Source organism: Calliopsis andreniformis, chromosome 12 (genome assembly GCF_051401765.1).
Source record: "Calliopsis andreniformis isolate RMS-2024a chromosome 12, iyCalAndr_principal, whole genome shotgun sequence".
Classification (NCBI taxonomy): Eukaryota; Metazoa; Arthropoda; class Insecta; order Hymenoptera; family Andrenidae; genus Calliopsis; species Calliopsis andreniformis.
The window spans coordinates 1,255,196-1,277,897 of record NC_135073.1 but is presented as its reverse complement, the minus strand read 5'-3'; the positions used below and the strand labels follow the sequence as shown (position 1 = coordinate 1,277,897).

The window sequence follows — 22,702 nt, the reverse complement described above, 5'->3', positions numbered from 1 at the left end:
TTACCACGCTTGGTTTTGTTTATGTCGTTCTCTATTTCCAAGTCTGTTTTTGAATTATAGTTAATTGCTTTCTCTTCTCTACTCTGAAGCGGCATTTTTCGGTTAAAGATACGAAAAAAGTATAAGTATACAAACCGGCATATTAAAAAGAGCATTAAATAATAGAGTATTTACTGAAACAAACAGTAAAAATTAATATCAAACACTAACGTATCAAAAATCAGAGATTGTATCTTTCGTTAATATTGTTATAAAACGTTGTGTGGTCAAAAAAATGTGAAATGAAACAAATGAAAACGATGATTTACATAATACTAACGACACAGTGAACCACTGTAGTGACGCATCGTTCAAAGAGATGACATCCGCGACAGCCACTATAATAGCGTATAGTACCTAAGAGTTTAATAACATTAAGAATAAAATAAGTGATAGCATAAAGCTGTACAGTTGGCAGAAAACCCTAACTTAAACCCTATTCTAATCTGAATTCTCTAATTCGAATGATCGCGTCAGTGACACGCTACTCGGAAGCGTATAAGCACCAGGACTCTTCCATCCAACTATGCGTAATACGCTGTTCGACGGTGAGTGATTTCTCCCCTTTCTTGCGTCAAGACGTCAAGATTACACTGCTGTGCGGACAATCACTGTTCGAGGCCTCCGTGCGAGTTCATTTCTGGTGAATTCCACCAGATTTTCAAAAGTTTGTAACTAACAAACGAAGCCTTAAACGCAAAATCGTTATTCTAGATTTTCGTCTTATTTTGGTGTTTAGAATCACACCTTAGAGTTATACCGTGATGTTCAGACACACTGTGTATATTATCTGTTTTTGGTGGGGAGATGAGAGCCTAAGCCTTTAGCTTAATCCTTAATCACTGCCTAAAACTAAGATTCGGACTTCGATTTGAAAAGTATGCATAAATAGTGCATTTTGTCCTTTACGAATCAGGACTAAATCTAATTATCCAACAGTAATTTTATTGGACGATCCCCGAGCAAGGGCAAATTATTTATTATATTTTGCAATATTTATAATGATAGTGGTGAGTTAAACAAAAACTGTTATTATAGAGTTTTAAAGTACTTTTATTATATGAACAATAATATGGATATTCGAAGCCTCGTTTATCGACAGATACGCTGTTCTACACCCAAAAATATATTTTTAGATTTCTTGAAGTTCTATAACAGGCTTCTATTATTGAATACACTTCCCTTAAAAAAACAACTTCTACTATGGAAGAACAAAGAAAAGGGAATGATTATTGCTTTTTCGCCTTTTTTCGTCATTTGGAAGTATACCAGGCGTGCCTGACGCTAATACGAGACTTCGATTTCAATAAACATAGGTTTAACAGAAAATTTGTTTCATGTTAAAGATCATTTAATATTATTCCTCTTCTTCGTCGCCTGCACCAGTCAGCATTGCAATAAGACTTTGCGTATCAATGAAACCTTTGTCGTCAATATACATATTGTCGTACGCTTCGTCGACTTCCTTTGCAGTAAATTTGTCACCATAAGTCATCAAAGCGTGCCTTAATCTGTATTAAAAAGTTGTAATTTTTATGTTAATAGTTGAAATAGTTATAACAATAAACTTAAATGTAGTTTAATCACATAAATCGGATTTATATGTGATAGCAACGGAAACGGGTATTATCCTAGAAAAAACGTTGAAAAAAACTATATATAGAAAAATTTTTCAGAAGCCAAAGTGATTAACTTTGCTTTTTGTAAAAATTTCAATTTTACTCGAAGCACGTAATTAATCATCACATTTTCATATGATAAAGAATTTACGTACATAATATATTTCTGGAGCCACTTTGATGAAGTTTAAGTTTTTCCAAGCAAAGATCACGATCTAGACGAGCAATTTTTAGGCAAAACCGGACTAAAACTGTAGGGTTAATAAGTATAAACAATTTCGAGTATATTATATTTTTTACGGTTGGCTATTTCTATGAAAAATGTCTTTAAAAATAGACATGTTGAAATTGTAGGACTAACTTTGTAAATTGTAAATCTTAATGAAGCAACTCAAAAAGATTTAAGCAATAGTATTACACGACTAGTAATTTAACTAAAAACTTAAATTTTTTGTCACAATACACGCCCTTAATCGCAGTAAAGTAAAAGAAGTTCTCAACTGGCTCAGTAACCACAGTTCGAGTTTTCTATTTCAAAATAAGAGTACTGAATTCAAATACCATAGGATGTACTTCTTCAGTTTCATACTTCTATTTCTGTGTTTAATTATGTTAATACAATATCATTTCTTTAAAATTATTTCCTCTAGTTTTGTTTGGGGAGGAATTCGCTATTCATACCTTCTTTTCCGCTTCGACATTAAATAAACATCTAACACGTATATTTATAGTAATCACCTTTGTTTGTTCATTGGAATATGACCTACGTAAAAACGTTATATCGACACATCGAAGTAAGGTACATCCATCGAGTTTTTTCTATCAAGTTTGTGAGCGTTGTAACTTTTTATTGATGCATAGTCGCAGCGAATAAGTTGTATTACAAAGTGTTACAGGGTATTTATTGGTATATGAAAGAAGTAAAAATTCAAATAAAACACAGAGCAATGGCTCTACTTCTTGTTATTTATTGAATTTTAGTAATATTTAATGACATATTTTCAAAATGGTCACTTTCATTTATCGGACAGAATTCCACTCTTCTTGTAAGTGACTCAAAAACGTTTGTTATAAGAAATTGTTTTATTCCTTTTAGCCAAAGGACACACCTACTGATTCATAAAAAAAGTGTGTGATTCATAATCGACCTTTAATCTAAGGGCTTGAAACTGACACAATTGTCGGTCACCAATTGTCTGCAACTGTGTGCTTATTGTTAGGCTTAAAATGCAACATTGCATCTTGCAACTCTTCCTTTATTTCTCGACCGTTTTTGTAAGCTTTGTCTTTTTAATAATCCGAAAGGAAAAGATCATGAGGGTTTAAAAAGAGTAAATATGGTAATCATTCTAATTCTTCACTTGCAAATTTAGGGTAACCTAAGCGAATTACTCTCTGCCTGTATACTTTATGGATACATTGGAATACATGTTTGCTATGATGAGATATTTCACCATTTTACATACCACTACGTATTTAAGTGTATCCATAAAGTATGCAAGTGGAGTGTAATCTGTTTAGGTTATCCTAAATTTGCTAACGATGAATTAGAACGGCCATCATATTCACCCGACTTAAGTTATTAGTTATAACAATTTTTTTTGGTCTATTTAAAGGACAAAGTTTACAAAAACAGTCGAGAAATAAAGGAAGAGCTGCAAGAAGCAATGCGTAGCACTTTAAAGGAATAAAACAATCTCGTATAAAAAATATTTTTGAGTCATTTACAAGAAGAGTGGAATTCTGTCTGATAAACGAAAGTGACCATTTTGAAAATATGTCACTAAATGTTACAAATATTTAATAAATAATAAGTAGAGCCATTGCTTTGTGTTTTATTTGAATTTTTACTACTTTCATATGCTAATAAATACCCTGTAACACTTTGTAACACAACTCATTCGCTGCAACTATGTATCAATAAAAAGTTACAACGCTCACAAACTTAATAGGAAAAACTCAATGGATGTACCTTACTTCGATGTGTAGATATAACATTTTTACTTAGATCGTATTCCAATAGGCACCCTGTACATCTTATATATATATTTGTGTAAATATACCTACTATTAACAACAAATTAACAAGAAACAGTATATGATTCTGCAGAAATAGTACTCTGATAACAAGAACAGTTTCATTTGCTTTACTTTGGAGTATTCGAAAAATATAATTTAATATAATATACATAATGATGCAAAATAAAAAAATGTACGAATGTCGAAGAAACGCTTCTCACGAGATTCAAATTCAAACTCAAATACTCCTGTTGTAAAGTAGTGAACTTGACCTGCAGCTACTAAGCCTATTGAAAAATTCTTTTTACTTTATTGTAAGTAAAAAAAAATTTCAAAAGCTTAAGTATTCGGTTAAATTGCTAATCATAGAGCATTATCACATTAATGTTTTTGATTTGTTTGATTAAGACTTACAATTTATAAAAAGAACGAAGTCAATTCGGCTTTCAGGAATATGCCACAACAGCGTAAATTATATGTCACCTAGTCATGAAAGTTTCAAATTTCTCAATCCAATAATTTCGACATATATTTATCCTTATAAACTTTTTTTATAAAAAAGGCCAACCATAAATATCTAATATTCTAGAATTTGTTTATATTTCTCATTTAAAATTTATATATTTTATTTCTTATATTTCTTATTTAAAAATCGGTTGTTCAGGTCGTGATCTCCCCTTGTTAATAAAGAATTCAACATCTCATGGACCAAATTATAAGCATATCGTAATTAATTTGCTTTACTCGATATGTCACTTTTATTTAGCGTTTTGTTATTTTTCTTTTCTTTTTGTTTTATGAAGTTAATTACTATAGTATTCGAACGACCTAACTATTAGCCGAAAATGTATACAATTACTTCCATAGTAAGATGAACCGTTCCTCTACATAGGCAAATCCTTTATTACTCGTACATATACAATTGTGTTTAACAATTTAAAAGCCCAAAAGAGTTCAGCATTACTAATGTTTTTAATCTCCTTACCTTTCTTAAGTAATGTGTGAATATTGAGCGCGATAATTAAGACTGTGCGAGTGTTGAAGTATTTGCCTATTTGCAAAGGAATTATGTACAACATAAGGCATTTAAAATTTTATAATATAAAAATGATAAGCAAATTATGTCATAATATTATCGAAGAATGTTCGTCTTTACCCCTATGCTGATATCATGACTGAAAATTTCTAAATCTACTTTTTCGGATCTAATACATATGTATGTGTAGGTACATAGATACCATGCAATATGGATAATATAACAGACTTCTGATAGTATCAGGAGTATGTTCCTAAAAAAATAGTACCGAAACGCTCATCGATTCACAAGTTCCAGACTATTAATGCGATATGACATCACGAGGAAGCTAAAATCTGAAGAGCTGCATGCATACGGTCATATGTCACCCCACTCCTTAACGCGTTAAGCTATGTCTACGCAACGTTTTGTCGCTTCTAAAAATAAGAAAAACCTAGAACACTTTTGGAATATAAGTTCTAGACACACGACAATGAAAAATTTAATTCGTTTTTAAGTTACATGTTATAACTAACAAAGACGATAAAATTTTGTTCAAACATGGCTGCCTCAGTGTAAACATAGCTTGAACTTACGGTTTTGCAAAATTTTGGCCCAAACTTTTTCATTTAATACGAAGCATCAACATAAAACATGATGACTATAAATAATTATCTATATTTTTTCCAATTGTAAAAATAAATAACTCAAAGATAAGAATATTTGTTCAATATTTATGACTTTTGATTGTTATAATATTTAGAAAAATTTCTGGAAGACGTTCCAGTGCGTTTCGTCCCAAATACATTCTTGGATAGTATACGTATAAATACTATAAATAGTATACATAGTATAAATAGTATAAATAGTACGGCCAACTGAACGATCTAGTCGTATTCTCTCGCTCTCTCACTCTCTTGCTGTCTCTTATTCAATGGTTACTATATAAGAAAGAGATAGCAAGTGTCGGTGCGACCAGATTCGTCTGAACTGAGTGTGTATATATATATATATATATACATATATATACGTACTTTTATAATTGTAATTTTAAATGTCTCAGATACAGTTATCAGCAAAGTTTATCTGATTTAGATTGTACTTGTTAAATCATAGACATTTAATTTAAATTAGATATCTTGTAAAAAGGAAATGTGAATGATAATAATATAGCTGTAATAGCATACAAATTAGAAATCGCTATTAGAACTCACCTTTCGCCATCGATTTTACCATTGTCATCAAAGGTATTAAAGGCAGCAATCACGGTTTCATCGTCATCCGTACCTAAAATGATAAAGATTAATAAGAGTGATTTCGTATTAATGTTGCTAAACTCTTCTTTTTTTTAGTAGCTATTGAATATTTAACATTTTGACACATGACTTCTTAACACACAACGTGACATTTTTTTGTGACATGGTTCGCTTTTGGCTTAGTTACATTGTTTCGACTCTTTTGGTTTTTTTGTTAATATTCATAACTAGAATATAAATATTGAGCTAACCATCTACTAGAACATTCTTACATAATGTTTTTATCAGTTCTTGGATTTATTTTGAATAAGTCTTTTGTAGTTTATAAGGTATAACATTTTTATTTTAAAAAACATAGGTAAGGACAAAAGTAACACGCGACTATGGGGACGAAAGTAGCATATTACTTTTTTTGTCTACATAAAAGTCCAATGTATACATATTAACAAGGAAACAATGAAGCAAATCCAGCAAAATAGCATACACGATAGGATTCTTCACATAACAATGACTATCTATGTCTAGTTTGTTTAGAACCCTTCAGTGAAAGCTATTCAAAGAAAGAAGTGGATCCAATAATTAAATTGTAAAAATTGGTCCCATGAAGACTGCACAATAAACGATATTCATTACACCTATTATAATTGTAATTTGGAGTAAATGAAAAGTACTATTAAATTAACACACGATATTAAAGAAATGTACATTCCAAGTTGGTTATGCTTTTTATCTTTCGTTATTTATAATATATTTTTTGTATCGTTACTTATGTGTTTATTTAAATATATGGTTCTATCATTGTTTATAATAAAATATTCTAATTAGTGTTACTTTTGTCCCTATCCTCCAGGAAAAAAGTAATAATGACAGTAACTGTGGAAAACAGACAGAGCTTTTTGACTGCTTATCACATGAAGCTAAAATGTAGGTCAAATGATAGACCAATAAACATACTTTCTTAAGGCACACATTTTGTTTTTATATCTTTAAAAGGTAATTGGCAGCTAGATCAAATGTAAAAAATGTTACTTTTGCTCCCGCTCTCTCAATGAACACTTACGGAGAAATGATTGATAATGATTCGCACAATTTTTTGTTTCGTACCGCTGTCATCAGTAAATGCTGAGCAAATGCTGATGACGTTAATCACATGTACATATATATGTAAATGTCATTCTGAGTGTTTCAAAGAAAACTTTGTCTTCTTCCCTGAAATATTCAGGAAGAATTGACACGTATTTTTCTACGAGAACCTTTTGAATCTCCTTTGGTCTCCTTAGTCTTCAAAGAGTTCAGTTTGCCTTTGAAACGCCGTTTTCAATAATAAGTTTTCGTTTACAAAATAATTTCTAATTTTTTTTTATATGTGTTTAATTATAATGTATAGTTATAAATGTTATCGTAGGTTTTTATCATGCTATTGTACAAGAAAAATTGTATTTAGTACGATACATACCTGATCCCGACATGCGAGTTGCAAACAAATTAAGTAACTGAGTGAAGTTAATTGGCCCAGCTGCTTCATTCAACATATCGTCAAGCTCTTTGTCAGTAATAAGTTTACCAACAGAATCAAAAGTCGCACGGAGGTCGTTCTTTCCAATTATACCGTCTTTATCCGCATCCATAAGCTGGAATGCCTGGAAAAAAGAATTCAATTGAAATCAAATATATTTGTTTATACGATAAAAAACCTATGGATCAAGTATATGCCAATAAGTTCTTAAAATCCATTAGTTGATAATGATTATGATTACGATTAAAAACTTGTGATCGTAGATTCTAAAAGTCATACGTACTCATTAAATGTTTAATATTAAAAGTGCGTATGTTACATTATAATTAACTTATCTATAGTATTTTTCAAATGATTACTTATATGTAATTGAAATCTTACTTTAAACATACCTCTTTAAATTCAGCAACCTGCTTCTGAGTAAACATAGAGAACACACTGGATCCAGTGCGTTTAGCTTTACGACTACCGCGACTACTTGCTCTAGTCGAGCCAGAATCTTTGGGTGTACTAGCAGGAGTTGCTGGCTTTTCTTCCACTGGAGCTGGTTCCGGTTCAGGTGGAGGAGGAGCTGGTGCTGCCTCTTCCTTCTTTTTAGTCTTCTTCTTCTTTTCCTTATCCGCCTAAAATTAATTATAACATATTATAGTACTTAGTATTATACTAGTTTTACAATTCAGTATATTTGCAACATACTTTTATTAAGTTATAGTGTGTACATTCGTGCATGTAAAAGTTCATTCTTTCCTTTTACATTATCCTTCTAATTCCAACTATAAATTTCCGACTGTCTTTACATATTTTATACATTTCTGATTGAGTACACTTTTTAAACAAACTACAAAATTGTTAGTAAATAGGTCAGAAAATATTACTAAAGCAAAAGGTTATTTTATTGATAATTAGATTTATTTCTTCATACATGTATATGTCTTTTTAAGTACATAAAAGTTATTTAACATTCTGTTTTTCTTGCCGTTTAGTGATAATCAGTAACCTAATGGCTAAAAAGCATCGAATCTAGATTTTTTAAACATTAAAATATAAAAATATTTTTTGTGTTAAGTCTGTTGTTTTAAACTTTCATTTTATTGTGTGACAGAGTGTTACTTCTATAATTTTTTTTACATTTATTTTATAATGTGTTCTACTTAATTTTTTTCTACTAATATATTACATTGCACGGAATGATTTTTGGTTGCTTCTGTTGGTATTGGTACTTATATTATGCAGAATTTCTTTAGTTTGATTTGTTAATAATTGTTTTATTTTATTTTTACTAAGCGTTTTTATTTCGTGAGAAAGAATGTGTAATACAAATACTACAAGTATACACAAACAGATACTATCTCAATTACGCAGTATAACTCGTAAAAGGAAATGAAAATTCCTAATACACATAGATTATTAAACAACCCGTTCGTAAACTATTCCATCGTTAACTGGAAATTCTAAAATATTAAAATCATTCAAAGTTCATAATATAAATGAAATTCCAATTTTACGTGAAGACATGCTTATCAAGTATTTTCATTAAGTACTATCACGTACTTCTACAAGTATTCCGCGGTTAATAGTATAAATCTTTTTCTCTGTAAGACTATGAAACATTGTAATTATATTAACTGGAATATGATTTTCTAAAGTTTATCTTAGTTTATACGAAGATTACAGTGAAATGAAAACTTTTCAGTTTCTGTTATACAGAATATCAGTTATCAGTGTTTTTCTCATTTCACTGTTTCAAGAAAGATTATATATTATAAATTGTTTTGAAATAAATTTATAACTCATCCTAGATTAAAGGAGACCATATAATGCACAATTAATCTTTGTTTGTTAAATCATTTTGAATATTTTTAATGAAAATCAATTTTTTTTACAATACGACTTCCAAATGATTTTTAAAGAAATTTAAGAAGATACTAAATTTTTAAAAATTTAAAGAAAATCAATATTCACGGAACGAAATTTAAGATACAAAAAATACAAACTTGTTCTAGATTCTAGATGTCTAAATAAGACAGAAATGAAAAATAACGAAATTGCAGTAAAGCTTTTATTTATTAATTATAACAATTCAAAAATTGATAAAATTGACCTAAAACTTAACAAATCGCTAAATACTATTACCAGCATAGAATTGTCATGTACATACCTATATCAATTTCATAAATCATGTAATATATGTATCAATTTCTATTGTTATAGTGTCAATGAAACAATTACATATCTGATTTTAAAAAAAGAGTAATAACACTTCAGTTATAAAATTAAAAGAAATAATATATAAATATTTCAGAATCATAAAAAGTAATTTGATGTACGCAACGATACTTCAAATTTATCACATATTGAAATCACCTCATTCGAAACGAACACATTTAATGGTAATACATCCGTTTAGACATTTTTTAGCTACGAAGGATGTCAGCATGACTCAAATAATACATACAGTTTTTGGTCAATAGATTAGTTAAAAACTTATATCTGGAACCCAGTGTCAAAGTGTATTAATTAAATAAGTCACACGGAAACAGTGGACTTGATACACTCTGAGGTCCAGATATAGAAGACAGTTATTTATTTATAGACATTCTAATTCTTTAGCATGAAAAGTGCTATGTAGTGACTTCAGTACCCTGCAAAAGAATGTTTTCTAAGACGGGAAATATTATTATTTATAAACGAAACAGAATAAATGTACAACTTTAAATATTATTTTCATTGTATAGTAATTATATAAAAAAGGGGCCGCCACATCAATTTCGATAACCTTGAAATATGTTATCAAGGTCATCATTCTGAACAACTTTTCCTTGTACATATACCTGCTACTTGACTTTAATTTTTAAAATATACTGAAAAATATTTTCAATATCCATATTGTCTTTTGAACATTTGAGATAAGTTTAGACTAGGTTTAATACAAACCTACTTTGTTTTTTAGTTACGCTAAAGTTAGAAAGATGAGAAATAAATCGACGAAGCTCGAGAAAATGTATTTTCGCACATTTTTTTAAGAAAACTTCAAATTTAAGTTTTGCTTATACGTAAAAACAATTACATAAATGTTAGCAAATATTACCTTTGAGGAAGTTTAAAACTTCAACACATGGGTGGGAAAGGAGCTTTGCCTTATTAAAGGGCTTAGCCCTGATCCGTTTTTCTTTTGCAAATAGAAGAATATAAAAATATCGCTAGCTCATGAAACGTAGACAAACATCATGGAAAGTGTGAAATGAACATTTCGTGAAGGTTCAGTTGTATGACCACAGCATTTCAATATTCTTTTAATTGGGGAAAAAAGACGAGTCAGAGTTGATCTGGAGCCCCTCCCTTGTCCATGCGGTGAAGTTTTAAATTTCCCCTAAAGCAATATTTATTAATACTTCGGTAATTATTTAAATAAAAGCTTACGTATAAGCAGAATTTAAATTTGACATTTTTTTTAAAAAATAAGCAAAAGAACATTCACCACGATGTGCTTATAGAAGTAGTAAAGCAGCGGCTATAGGGTTACACGTACGCTGGCGCTGCCATATGGACGTGTTCGTATAGGCAGATTTCAATGCAACAGTACCAACAGTTTTTTTTATAAATATATCAGAAATTAATATAGCGAAAAGTTATTCAGAATGATGACCTTATATTTCAAGGTCATGGAAATCAGTGGGGCGATCCCTTTTCTATATAATTACCTTATTTAGTTTTATTAAAACTTTTTAAAGGTTTTGTGATTTGAGTCATGCACGAAATGATGTGAAGTGTTTCAGATCCTAATAGCTACCTTCCAGGTTGACTGGTGCAACAGTTTAGTGAGAGCTTCGCATAATTATAGTAAAAACTGATTGTGGGACCCTAAGTCAGTGGATATTATCCATTGTCTTCTTTAACCCTCAAACGACGAACCGTTCGTACAGAAAATTATGTCTGGATCTGTTTGGACCCAATAGCCGTTAGTTGAAAATTAAACACTTATAATTATTAAATGAAGACTCCAATATAATATCGTTAGTCTCAATTTAGAATTTTCGTCCTAGTTCAACATTTAGAATTAATCCTTAAATTTTCTGCCATCTGTTATTTTACACCCTCTATCTAAAGATCCGATTTGATCCGAATGTGAAGCAATATGTTTGCCAAATAAAAAAAGTAAGATAAATAAGGTAACAATGAAAATTATTTGTACTAATTGCATTTAAGTTATGAAAGAATATACTTAAGAAAAAAGTTAATGTCAGAATAGTTTTTGTTTTACAACTCTTTCAATCCAGAAACCTATGGACTATTCACCCAGCTTCGCAAATGTTCAAATAATAAATTATCAAACAATATTTCTTATTAAAGTTGTTTGAGGATCATATTTCATATCATGACTGAATTTATTTCAATATTATCTACAATTTTTATTATAAAGAACTTTAATATTTTAAAAACGATGTAAGTATCATTCATCGGAATCAATTTCTACTAAAATCATTATTTACAAAGTTTTATATGAAGTTTTGTAGGAAATATTAAGACTAACTTTCCACTGAATTTTATCTAAAATTTTGACAAATAATGGTTAACATTTATGTTCTCGCTTAAAGTAACATTTGATATTTCAAAATGCATAAGTAAGTAATATTAAACAACAGAAAATTAGTCACAATAATTTATACTATAAATAAATTTTCTGTACAAAAACCAAAAGTGGTGCATCACGTTATCAGTTGTCCGACCGATTTTTTCCTTTTTCAGGAATTCTTATTTCAAACGAAACTGCTGCCTTTTTTAGTCTTTATAATCAATCTCATAAACATATCGATAAATATTTTCATTTTAAGAATCAAATTAAGAAGGCATCTTTTGTCCAGGAAGTGTGTATAAAAAACGGTTCAATTATAGTGTGGTCTTGAACAGGTAGACTTGACGGGTACATATATGTATATCAAAACATCCGTTAGCCGACTTAATGAATTGGATTGCACCACACGTATATTCAGTAAAAAATATCGTGTGATATTAGTACAAATGTATCACTAATTTGATCGATTATACACAATTAAACACTTGTAAAATAAATCGTAGATGTGGAAATAATTCTATTATAATACTTATATTGACAATACGTTATTAATAGCAAAGCAGAATATTTTGGAGCCAACTATATAACAGAGAATTGGTACGATCAAGTTTCAAATATATGTACGTATGGAATGTGGAAACTTGAGAAGGAGATAGAAAACTGGTCGAAATACTGTTCACATACAGTTATTGAATCTTACAATTTATACACCATGGTATTGGATCAAGCTCTTTTTGTATTGTATTTCAATTAATAGTAATCAAATTTTTGAGAATGAATATTTGTAAGTCGAAGCAGGTCTCTAAAATATGTCCTAACATGACAATTGATATTTTATTATTTTTCTTTACGCCATTTGTTATTCTGAATAAATAATATTATGCATTGCATGAGTTTACTATAAATTAAATATTATTCATGCAAAAGTCTTTTCATAATATTTCGTACATTATTAAATTGAATTAGGATGTAAAATTAAAAAATGTTACGACTACTTATACGTATCTAACTGCATAATTATAATTCCGCATAGCATAGCAATAATCGAAGAAGTAAATTTAAGATAAAATAATTGTTTCACGTGATATAATTGTGAACTTCAATTGAAACATTAATTATGTGAGAAAAAGATGTAACTGTGTCAGGAAGATTGTGATATAATAGCAATTATCTAATATTTCACTAATGGCAGGTTAGTTTAAATAGCTTCGGAGAAAATTTGGAAGGCGTTGCTCGTGAAAGCTAAAAATACAACCATTTTATCGTGCTTGGTATAACTGAAAAGAAGCCAAGACATATATAGATCGTTTCTTTCATGCGGCCTCTCGAGTTACTGTAGTTACGTAATTTTCTTATTTTAGTGATATCTTTGAGGAAGTTAGACATATTGAGTCACACTGTATAACGAATAACATTTAATTAAACTTGAATCTACGAAGAAGTTAACGATGAGAACCCGAAAACACTTAAGCTTAGCCAAATACTTTATAAAAAACAGGCTTTCTCAGATGCAGAATAAATAATCATCGTATTGTTTAACTATTTGTAAATTTTAAAGGTTTGTTACAAAACAAATTCAAAACGTATTTTTAATAAGTAATCTTTAAGTGTCTGTAAGTTGACTCCTTGATTCTAATGAACGTTAATTCAATTCTAATTTCACCTAAATTCATTTATAAAAAATATTGGAATACATGGTTCAAAATACATATGTAATAATATCCAACTATGATGTAGCCAACGGTCATAGGTCTTGGAAAAACCACTATCTACACTATATTAGCACAGTTTGTCGCAAGTTTTAACAAAGTCATCACTTATCGTACAACCCGAACACAGTTTAAGTAATTTCATCGACTTCTTTGAATTTTACCCTCATACAACCGGTCGATCGTCCTTTCACCACTAATCACATATATTGTATATAACATCGTTTATTCTTTCGCAATATTCCACTTTTTAGATGAAATGTCGTCCAAGAAGATTTTGCACGTATTTCCTAATCGTCTGAAGCTGAAGTCACAATGGTATCGCGGCGTGTTCGGCACCTACTTACCATGTCTACAGTTGGTCTGTTAGAGGATGGTACGAGATGGTCACAACGAACCAACTGTCCAAGTCATAGAGGTGAACTTGTCTAAGTAACTTTTGGTGGATCTCCCCCACTATGTGGTTGGTGCTTGAGCAGGGGTGCCTTGCCCGGGTACAACGCCAACGCCTATCTGACCATATTTAGTGCGAGCCAACTCAAAATAGCAACCCTTTCGATGTTTCGACTAAAACAGTGTGCTGAGGATTGTGCGAACGATGATGTCTTACAGCCCTTTTTCGCAGCGAATGTTCACTTTCCGGAACGACAATATGAGATCAAGGGTATCCTAGAGAAAGACAGTTGTTCAATAAACTCAATCTTCTACCTCCTATGGTTTGGCATATGCAGCGAGAAAAGAGGAAGTGATCTTACTCAGTTAATGCGTTATAATATATGTAATCTGGTGGTGTTACTTTCCAGTAATAAATTGTCAAAGTTGCTTAACAACATTTAAAGCATCTATAAAATAAACTTTTAAAAAATAGCTAAATTAAAATTGTTGTAAATATATACCGCTTTTTTTACAGTAAACGTAGCAAAGCATACATTGTGAACTGGTAAACAATATAAAAATTAATGACTGAAAACACAATATCTTATAACGTGTATGATTAACGTTCATTTGTTAGTTCCGCCTCGATTTCCGGTTTCTTCAGTAAAGCCTGAACCACGTGGTTGCCATAAATAACCGACCGACATTTGAGAGCAGAAAACATCAGTGTATTTTGGATGTATCATCAAATCTTTGGTACATGTACCTCAGTATTTCTTTACTTATATACAACACATTCTCAAATAAACAATGCTAGTTCTTAATATATACTAAGTTTCATTAATAAACACATTGCGGAAAGGTAATATCATTCTAATACACAAAAAATATGTGGAATACACGTGACAAATTGTATTTAATAAATATAAACCGTGTTATTAGTGTCTGGTATATTAAGTATATCTTTTCAAAGTTTTTAATTACAAATGAAAGTTATTAAACAATTTGTTATATTTATTAACAGTGAAACTTTGTGTAACTTTTATCGAATATATATTAATATATTGTACAACTTATAATTACGAAAAACAATATACAAAATAATTAAAATACAACTAAATTTTTGTACATCCATTAATATATCTACAAATATAGGTACCTATTATTTTATGTGATTTACTTCAATTCTGCAAGAAGTTCGTCTAGTAATTTGAAATGAGAGAACCGTAGGTACACCGTACATTTTTTTCTATCGTTGTAAAATGTCTTTCTTCGAATTCTGTTACCAACAAGAAACGAATATTTACATATTGATTCACTAATTCATACATTTTTAGAAGCTACTTGAATATTACTTAAGGCTATTAAGTATTACAAAAAGTTTTGTGCTATTTATACATACCTAGGAGCACATGACTGACAATCGATGAATGACAATTTTGTTTTTGAACAATCCTTCTTTTTCTATTTAATAAATAAGAAAACGGTTAATATATAAAATTCTGTTAAGTTTATAATCGACCTTTAGAATCGACAAAATTGTCGTTAACCAATTATTGGTCATGCGCGCCTAGGCCTAGACTATGACTAATTCTAAGGTCGACTTGACAAAAGTCGACTTAGACGATGGGGATGATATTAAGTACCAGTACCTCACTATCTGCCTCTGTTTAACTTGTATATCGGACTGTCGACCAGAAAATATTATTATTATTACTACTATCATTATTATTTGTACGATCATCGTATTTTCCTGTAAAATGTTAAAAGTATTTTACGAATTTTCTAATAATACATAATTTTACTATATTTTTACTATTATTACTTTAATATTATTCTTATTAATTTCGTTACTACTACTTTGTACTATACTAATTCCAATTTAATCATTGCTGTCGAACAATAAGTAAATACTTAAGTCGTACTGCGCCAGTGTGCTATGTGACGAATGATTTCCCTTTAACGGGCCGGTTAGTGAGAGACCCTCCAATTCATTTCTTTCGTGGTTTCGATCAACAGTTGCAGCCTGTGTATAAAAAATTGATTCCTTTTCCGTAGAAATATATATAATTGTAAGTTTTTATTTTGTTTTTCGTATTTTGTTCTTTCATCTCGCAGATGTATTAGATAATAATTTCAGAAGTGAATTAACATTTACTAAAAATCCTAGTTGTTAAATAAATTACAGTTGTTGTCAATTTTGAACTAGAGTAAATATTAATTTTCAAATAATTCCAAGTGTCTTATTTAACTTTTCTTTAAATTAACCTTTTTTGTACCACTTATAAGTTTTCTTCTCAATTACTTGAAATGTCAAAGTTTATAAAACTTATACATGTTATTTTACACTGTTATATGCCGAACAGGAACTTTTGGATCCTATTTTATTTTTGTCTTTTACGTCGACTGGGACCTGTCTTGTCGATGTTTTGCATTTTGGATTTGCCTAATCAAGTATATCCTGAGCTTTTGACGTTCAAAATTCTAAATTATAAATATTGTTTTACTCGTTCTCTCCTTAGAAACGTCATTGTAGGGCAGCACCTAGTGTATATGTGTGAGAATGAGCCCGTGTATATGTATGTGAGTGTATTTTTCTGAAACCTTAAAAATGTAAACGCAAACATTTTGTTCAAGTGACACGTGTTGTACTTGATGTTTGAATTTTGCGGGTTCTCATAAGCCAGAATGAATGTAGTTAGAACACATGTAATATACAATACTGTTCCGTAAAACACCTGAGTTTCAATCCCCGGAAAAGGCACGCGACTATCCCTGCCACTTGCTTAGCGAGGGTCCTCTTGTCGAACTACTCAAAAGGTCCTTACAGCAACGAGCCGTAAATCTTTTTGTGTGCTACTGAAGTATCGTATGTCAGAAAAAAGACAGAATTAGGACATTTTTTCTCACTCTGACCTTTGAGTACCTATGCATGTACGCAGCCCGCGCGGAAAAGTACATTTACAAATCACACTCCGATTTAAATTGCTGTTATGCATCTTGTATTCATTCTAAAACATTATTTATAGTTACAAATAATAATTATTTTGACATTAAGGATGATATACATATTCATATGTACGACATTTACTCATATACATAGTTACGTATAGGTAACTTATACAAAGTGTAACAGATAATATAGCCTTCGATATTTTAAGGGGTGATAGGAGATTCAAATTGAAGCGTAAAATGAACTATAACATAGTGCCCAGTTTGCCTTAATTTTGCAATAGTAATGGCTTAAAATAAAATACCAATTACTACACTAGCAATCAGCTAATTCTGCAATTTTATAGATGCATTGAAAGGTAGAGATAGTGTAAAATGTTTTTATACATTTTGTTGTATCTATTACGATTTACTTTTATAAAGCTTTACAAATTTAAAATATTTGTCACAAGTAGATCGTGAATTTAAAAAATAGAGAAACATCTTGTTAAAACGAAACAGTTTCTAACATTTTAACTCGAAAATCACAGCACGGGAAATGACCTTAAAGTATGCGGTCTTGTGGATTTGAACAAAAGAAACCTGTAGTAAAATTCCATCTGGTGCAAGAGTTCGAAGTTTCATGCCCGAGAAAAATCCGAGGATGTAAGCGATACTCTAAGTAACAGGTTGCAACAATTAAACAAGTTTAGGTCGAATGCGGTCCAACCTGCTAGAATATCCTAATTCTGTGTTTTCCTGTTGCATGTATACCCTGGCAGTGCCGAATGAAATTTACGGCTCATCTCTATCCCTCGTTGTGTTATGCTGAGGATGAAAGGTAAAAAAAAATAGTATCAGACAGTCTTGATGTGCGGCTCTTTTACGAGACAATACTATAAATTTTTATCGTGACTTTTACTTGTGATTGTCTGCGATGCCTGTTGCGAAATTGCTCGTGCAAGATATCTTGCATTGTTTAAGACGGTCGTAATTGGTTCCTGAAGACGACCAATAATGTAACAACGTATTTCAAAAGATGAATTGATAACCCTTCGACGCTCAATTCCGGAGATTACAAAAACTGTACACGAAGCGCGATACGACGACCGCAGCGTGAGTAACGGTTTCGCGCGACGAGCACACCGTACGTTTCTTACGAAAATATGAAAATTATGAAATTTTTTACACTAATTAGAACAGCTACTGACCGTTAATAATTCAAAGGAGCAATGGAGAATGCTGTATGTGTACAAAATTTAGCAATTCGTAAATTATAGAAGAAACCGGAAAAAGAGCACATGTGATATATTGAAGTACAAATTGACAAATCGCGTGAAGGCTCTCGTGATGTTATCTGGCGCGATTCGCTAGGACCTCTCATCGATACGCAGAAGATCCTGTCTGCCCTAGCTTCCGCTATGCGGCCCTCTTTGTTGACAAGTTGTGAGATACGTGACGGGAGCCGTGGACTAATTACTCTTTTCTTTGTTTCACACCACCTTATTCTAATAGTAGTTTTCGAGCATAGATTCACTCATTTAATGCAGTATGCCGGGAGTCAATAAACTCAATAGTTCATGTTAAACCACGAAAACCATAAATTTCAATCGTAAACCGTTCTATAATACCACACGTGCACATGTTCTTTCTTTCTTTCATAAAATGTTTTTAATATTTGAGAGGTCATGAATAAAAATTTCACGTCTTATGTTTTCAAAATACCGTGATTCATTTTTTCCAAAATGTAACACATGTTAAACAAATGGTTTCTTTTGAGTAACATCAGTTCGATTAAAACAACCAATTTCCCAGAATGCTCCACTGGTTTCTTTAATTGGACCATTAGATTAAAGTGTAATAATAATTACATTTTTTTACGAAAATATTTATAAAAAATATTAAGAGTGTAGTTACTTACACAGCATAATTTACAAAATCTCATAATCAAGATAAACAATCTAAACGATAATATTTTTTTCTTTCCGGACTTACTCCAGCACACAATGTATGAATTCAAGTACATTTCATACATTCTGTCATATCTTCTTTGTTAGTTTTTTCACATAAACAATAAAACCAATGAGAGTTTTTCTTTTTTTTTCTTTTTATTACTTTTTCTGAACATAAAGGTTTACATTGTGGTGGTTTGATTTTCTTTAGGGATTTTTCCTGAACGTGCTTCCGTCTTAATTAGTAAGGACTACTTATTATTAGAACTGCCTTTTGAGCTACTCCTCTCCTTTCGGACGATAGGTCTGGCTGTAGATTTTATTTTGGTTGTGCTTATACTTTATGAAGATTATTTCTAAATATTTTTACTATCTTCTTCTGAGATTCATAGTCAGTGACGATGGTGTCGCTTTCACTAACTCAAGAACGTATTGGTATCTTAACCCTATTTGTGATGTTCTTAGTTTCGGAAGATGTATTGAAGATATGCCTGTTTACAGGCCCAACACCAGAAGCACAAAATGCATTTATAGCGGTTTTATAGTTGTGGTGCTCTTACAAGCTTTGCTAAACAGCTTAACTGTCTGTATTTGATAAATTTTAGCTTCGTTGTGTTGGCGAAGAAATTCCTCTTGTTCTAGTGTAAAATATGCCTGTAGTGGCCAAAAAACTATAACATCTAAAGGTTTTAAACGATGAATAGTGTGACTATAGTCTAATTTTTTGGAGTTGAGCCCTGTTGACCGAGTTCTCTAACTTGCGATATTGTCGCTTCTTCTCCTTCTGAAAGCCTGACCAAGCCACAAAATACATCCTCTAACAGCACTTCGAAGAACTAAAAACTTTTTTCACTAACTAGAAACTGAAAATAAACGCTAATAAATCCAAAGCAGTCACTTTTCATGGGAAACTCATTAAAAATAACGCCAAAATAACAATTAACAACACTGACATAACAACGGTGAAGGAAGCACCCTGCTTCATCTTGTACATCTTGTACTATCACCTTGTACAGTGATAGGGGAAACTCCCTCGTCATCCTCGTGAGGGAAGTAGGAAATCTCTCCCTCAGTTTGAAAATCGAAGGTCAAAAAACTTAACATAAAAATCATAGTAACTAATTACAAGGCTAAGAAAGTTTTTTTAAATTGTCCCCGTAACACACTAACAAGTTCCACTCTAACGCACAAATTTTAATGTTAGAGACTAAATTCTCCAGTTTTAATAGAGGTAAAAAGATACGATCTCAGGGACTGTTACACAAGCACACAAAGTAACTGTTAGGGAAAATGCAGGAGACTTCTCCCTAGCATCGGGTTGAAGAAGCAAGAAGATTTCATAGGCAGCTGAGGTGTTCATCCAGTGAGATCAAGATCTTTTAAAGGTAGCGACTGTTTTCCAAAAATCAAGAATAGTTACTATGCCTTTGTACGTTTAGGTGTGTGTAACCTTTATGAGAAGTGCACTACGGCGATTCAAAGCGAGTGCAGTACTGGCGACATCCTAGAGGTAGCTGACGTACTGGATCTAGTTAGATCGAGACCACTCCCTAGAGGTAGCAACCGTTTTAGAATGTGTGGGTGCAAATAGTATTTACATATTCCTAAATAAGGAAGTTTCAGATATCCGGGGAAAATTTTATTGACCTTTCTCCTTTTACTATTTACACTATATTTACACCACTATTTACAGTGGTATAAGATTATGGTATAATACAACAGTATAAACTAAAATAAAATAATCGAAAATCAAAATGTTTGACTAAATTGCAGAAGGACGCCACATGTTTTTAAACTTTACCCAAATACGTCTAGCCACTCCGAACACTGGATCAAGAAGCAGGAGAAAAGGGAAAAAATTACTACACTAAGCGCATCACCCTAGGTCTCGCTGTATACACCTTAGGCCATGTTTACAATATACAGGGTGTCCCAAACTAAGTGCAGGAGCTGGAAATAGGAGATTCCTGGGGAGATCCTAAACAACATTTTCCTTTGCAAAAATATCCTCCGAAGCTTTGTTAACGAGTTATTAACGAAAAACCCCGACCAATCAGAGAGCGCGAATAGCTAGCGCTCGGCCGACCAGCGACAGGGCACAAGCTACGCGGAGCGTCTGCTATTCACCATGCTCGACGGTTGTACAGGGTGTCCCAAAAATGTTGGAGTTCCTTAAAAGGGGTGATTTGGGGGTTGATTTGAAACAACTGTTTCCTTAGCGAAAATGTTCTTCGAGGCTTCGTTAACGAGATATTAATAGAAAACCCCGACCAATCAGAGCGCGAGTATGCCGGTGGAGCGCCTGCGGTAGAGTAGGCTATGCGCTATGCGGCCGCGCTCGTACGCGAACAAGCGACTCAGCACCAGTGGTGGGAAATCGCGAACTTCGGAGTCGATTGTCTCGAAAACGGTGCAAAATATCGAAAAATGTTACTCTTGCTTTTTTACTTGTTATGGGTAAAGGAGTCGAAAAGGAAGAGTAGCACTTTTCGATATCTCGCTCCGTTGGAGAGATATCGTCGACAAGAAGTCATAGCCTGCGTTAAATTTAAAAAATACTGATTACCGACAAATTGAATAAAACTCGGTAATTCCTTTCGGTAATTCCTTTCCTTCCTTTTTAGAAACCTGTGCTGCTAGGTCACTGTGCCGAGCCGGAACATCTGCGGACGAAATGACTGTATGGTAGTTCAGCACCCTGTGCACAGCTGATCGCAGGTATACGCCACCACCCGAAATAAAGGGTCGCGACGTCAAGTGTATCCGAGTTATTGCTGTATCGAAGATGTATTCACTTCACTGCACGACCACCAACACTGATCAAGCGATACAATCACTGAATTTATTTTTAATGGAACTTGTTGTTCCTACGTTGTAAAAAGAATTGGTGGCCCCGAAAGGGGCCGATTGTTGTTAATTCATTAAATGCGGACCCGGTCGTTGATATGCTTCAACGGAAGCATTAGCGTCTCCGTTGTTCTCCACATACACCCAGAATATCCCGTAGTACTCTTGAGGAGTAAACATGTCTTCACAGAGGCTTTCCGACTGACTAACAAGATTTTTTCGAAGGAGTTTCCTCTTTCTCCAAGTAGTGTCCCATAATTTCATTGTGAGGTATCCCCACCAGGACAACAGGATTCACGTAGGAAGAAATCAGCATTTTTTGGAAACATGTGCGTTGCAGAAGGGCCAAGAACGGACCATCCTGACGTTTCACGAAAGCGTGCGTTCCGTCTTTTCACTGCGAACGTACCCATTCATTGCTTCGAGATAGAAAACAGAGACTGCACATGTATCGGGACGAAAGGGCCCGTAGAGAAGAGGAACAGAAAAATAATTTTCACCCCATTCACGATGCTTGACCTTGGTGCTGACTCGCTTGTTCGCGTACGAGCGCGGCCGCATAGCGCATAGCCTACTCTACCGCAGGCGCTCCACCGGCATACTCGCGCTCTGATTGGTCGGGGTTTTCTATTAATATCTCGTTAACGAAGCCTCGAAGAACATTTTCGTTAAGGAAAAAGTTGTTTCAAATCAACCCCCGAATCACCCCTTTTAAGGAACTCCAACATTTTTGGGACACCCTGTATAAGAAACTCAAAATGTTTAGATCAATGCTCAATTTCTCCTAAACTATTGGATGAAAAATTATGAAAAAAATTAGAACCATGTTAACTATTGTGACACATATTATAG

At 32.3% G+C, this 22,702-nt stretch overlaps 1 protein-coding gene across 1 annotated transcript; it reads right to left on the bottom strand.

The window, feature by feature from the left end:
* Positions 1 to 1,068: 1,068 nt before the first annotated feature.
* Mlc2 (myosin regulatory light chain 2) lies at positions 1,069 to 14,250 on the bottom strand. The gene is made up of 5 exons (XM_076388891.1): positions 14,093 to 14,250; positions 7,856 to 8,086; positions 7,404 to 7,587; positions 5,906 to 5,978; positions 1,069 to 1,550 (listed from the first exon to the last, which is right to left on the bottom strand). Exons 1-5 carry the CDS (start codon positions 14,093 to 14,095, stop codon positions 1,397 to 1,399), a joined length of 645 nt encoding a protein of 214 aa, XP_076245006.1. The 5' UTR covers positions 14,096 to 14,250; the 3' UTR covers positions 1,069 to 1,396.
* Positions 14,251 to 22,702: the final 8,452 nt, after the last annotated feature.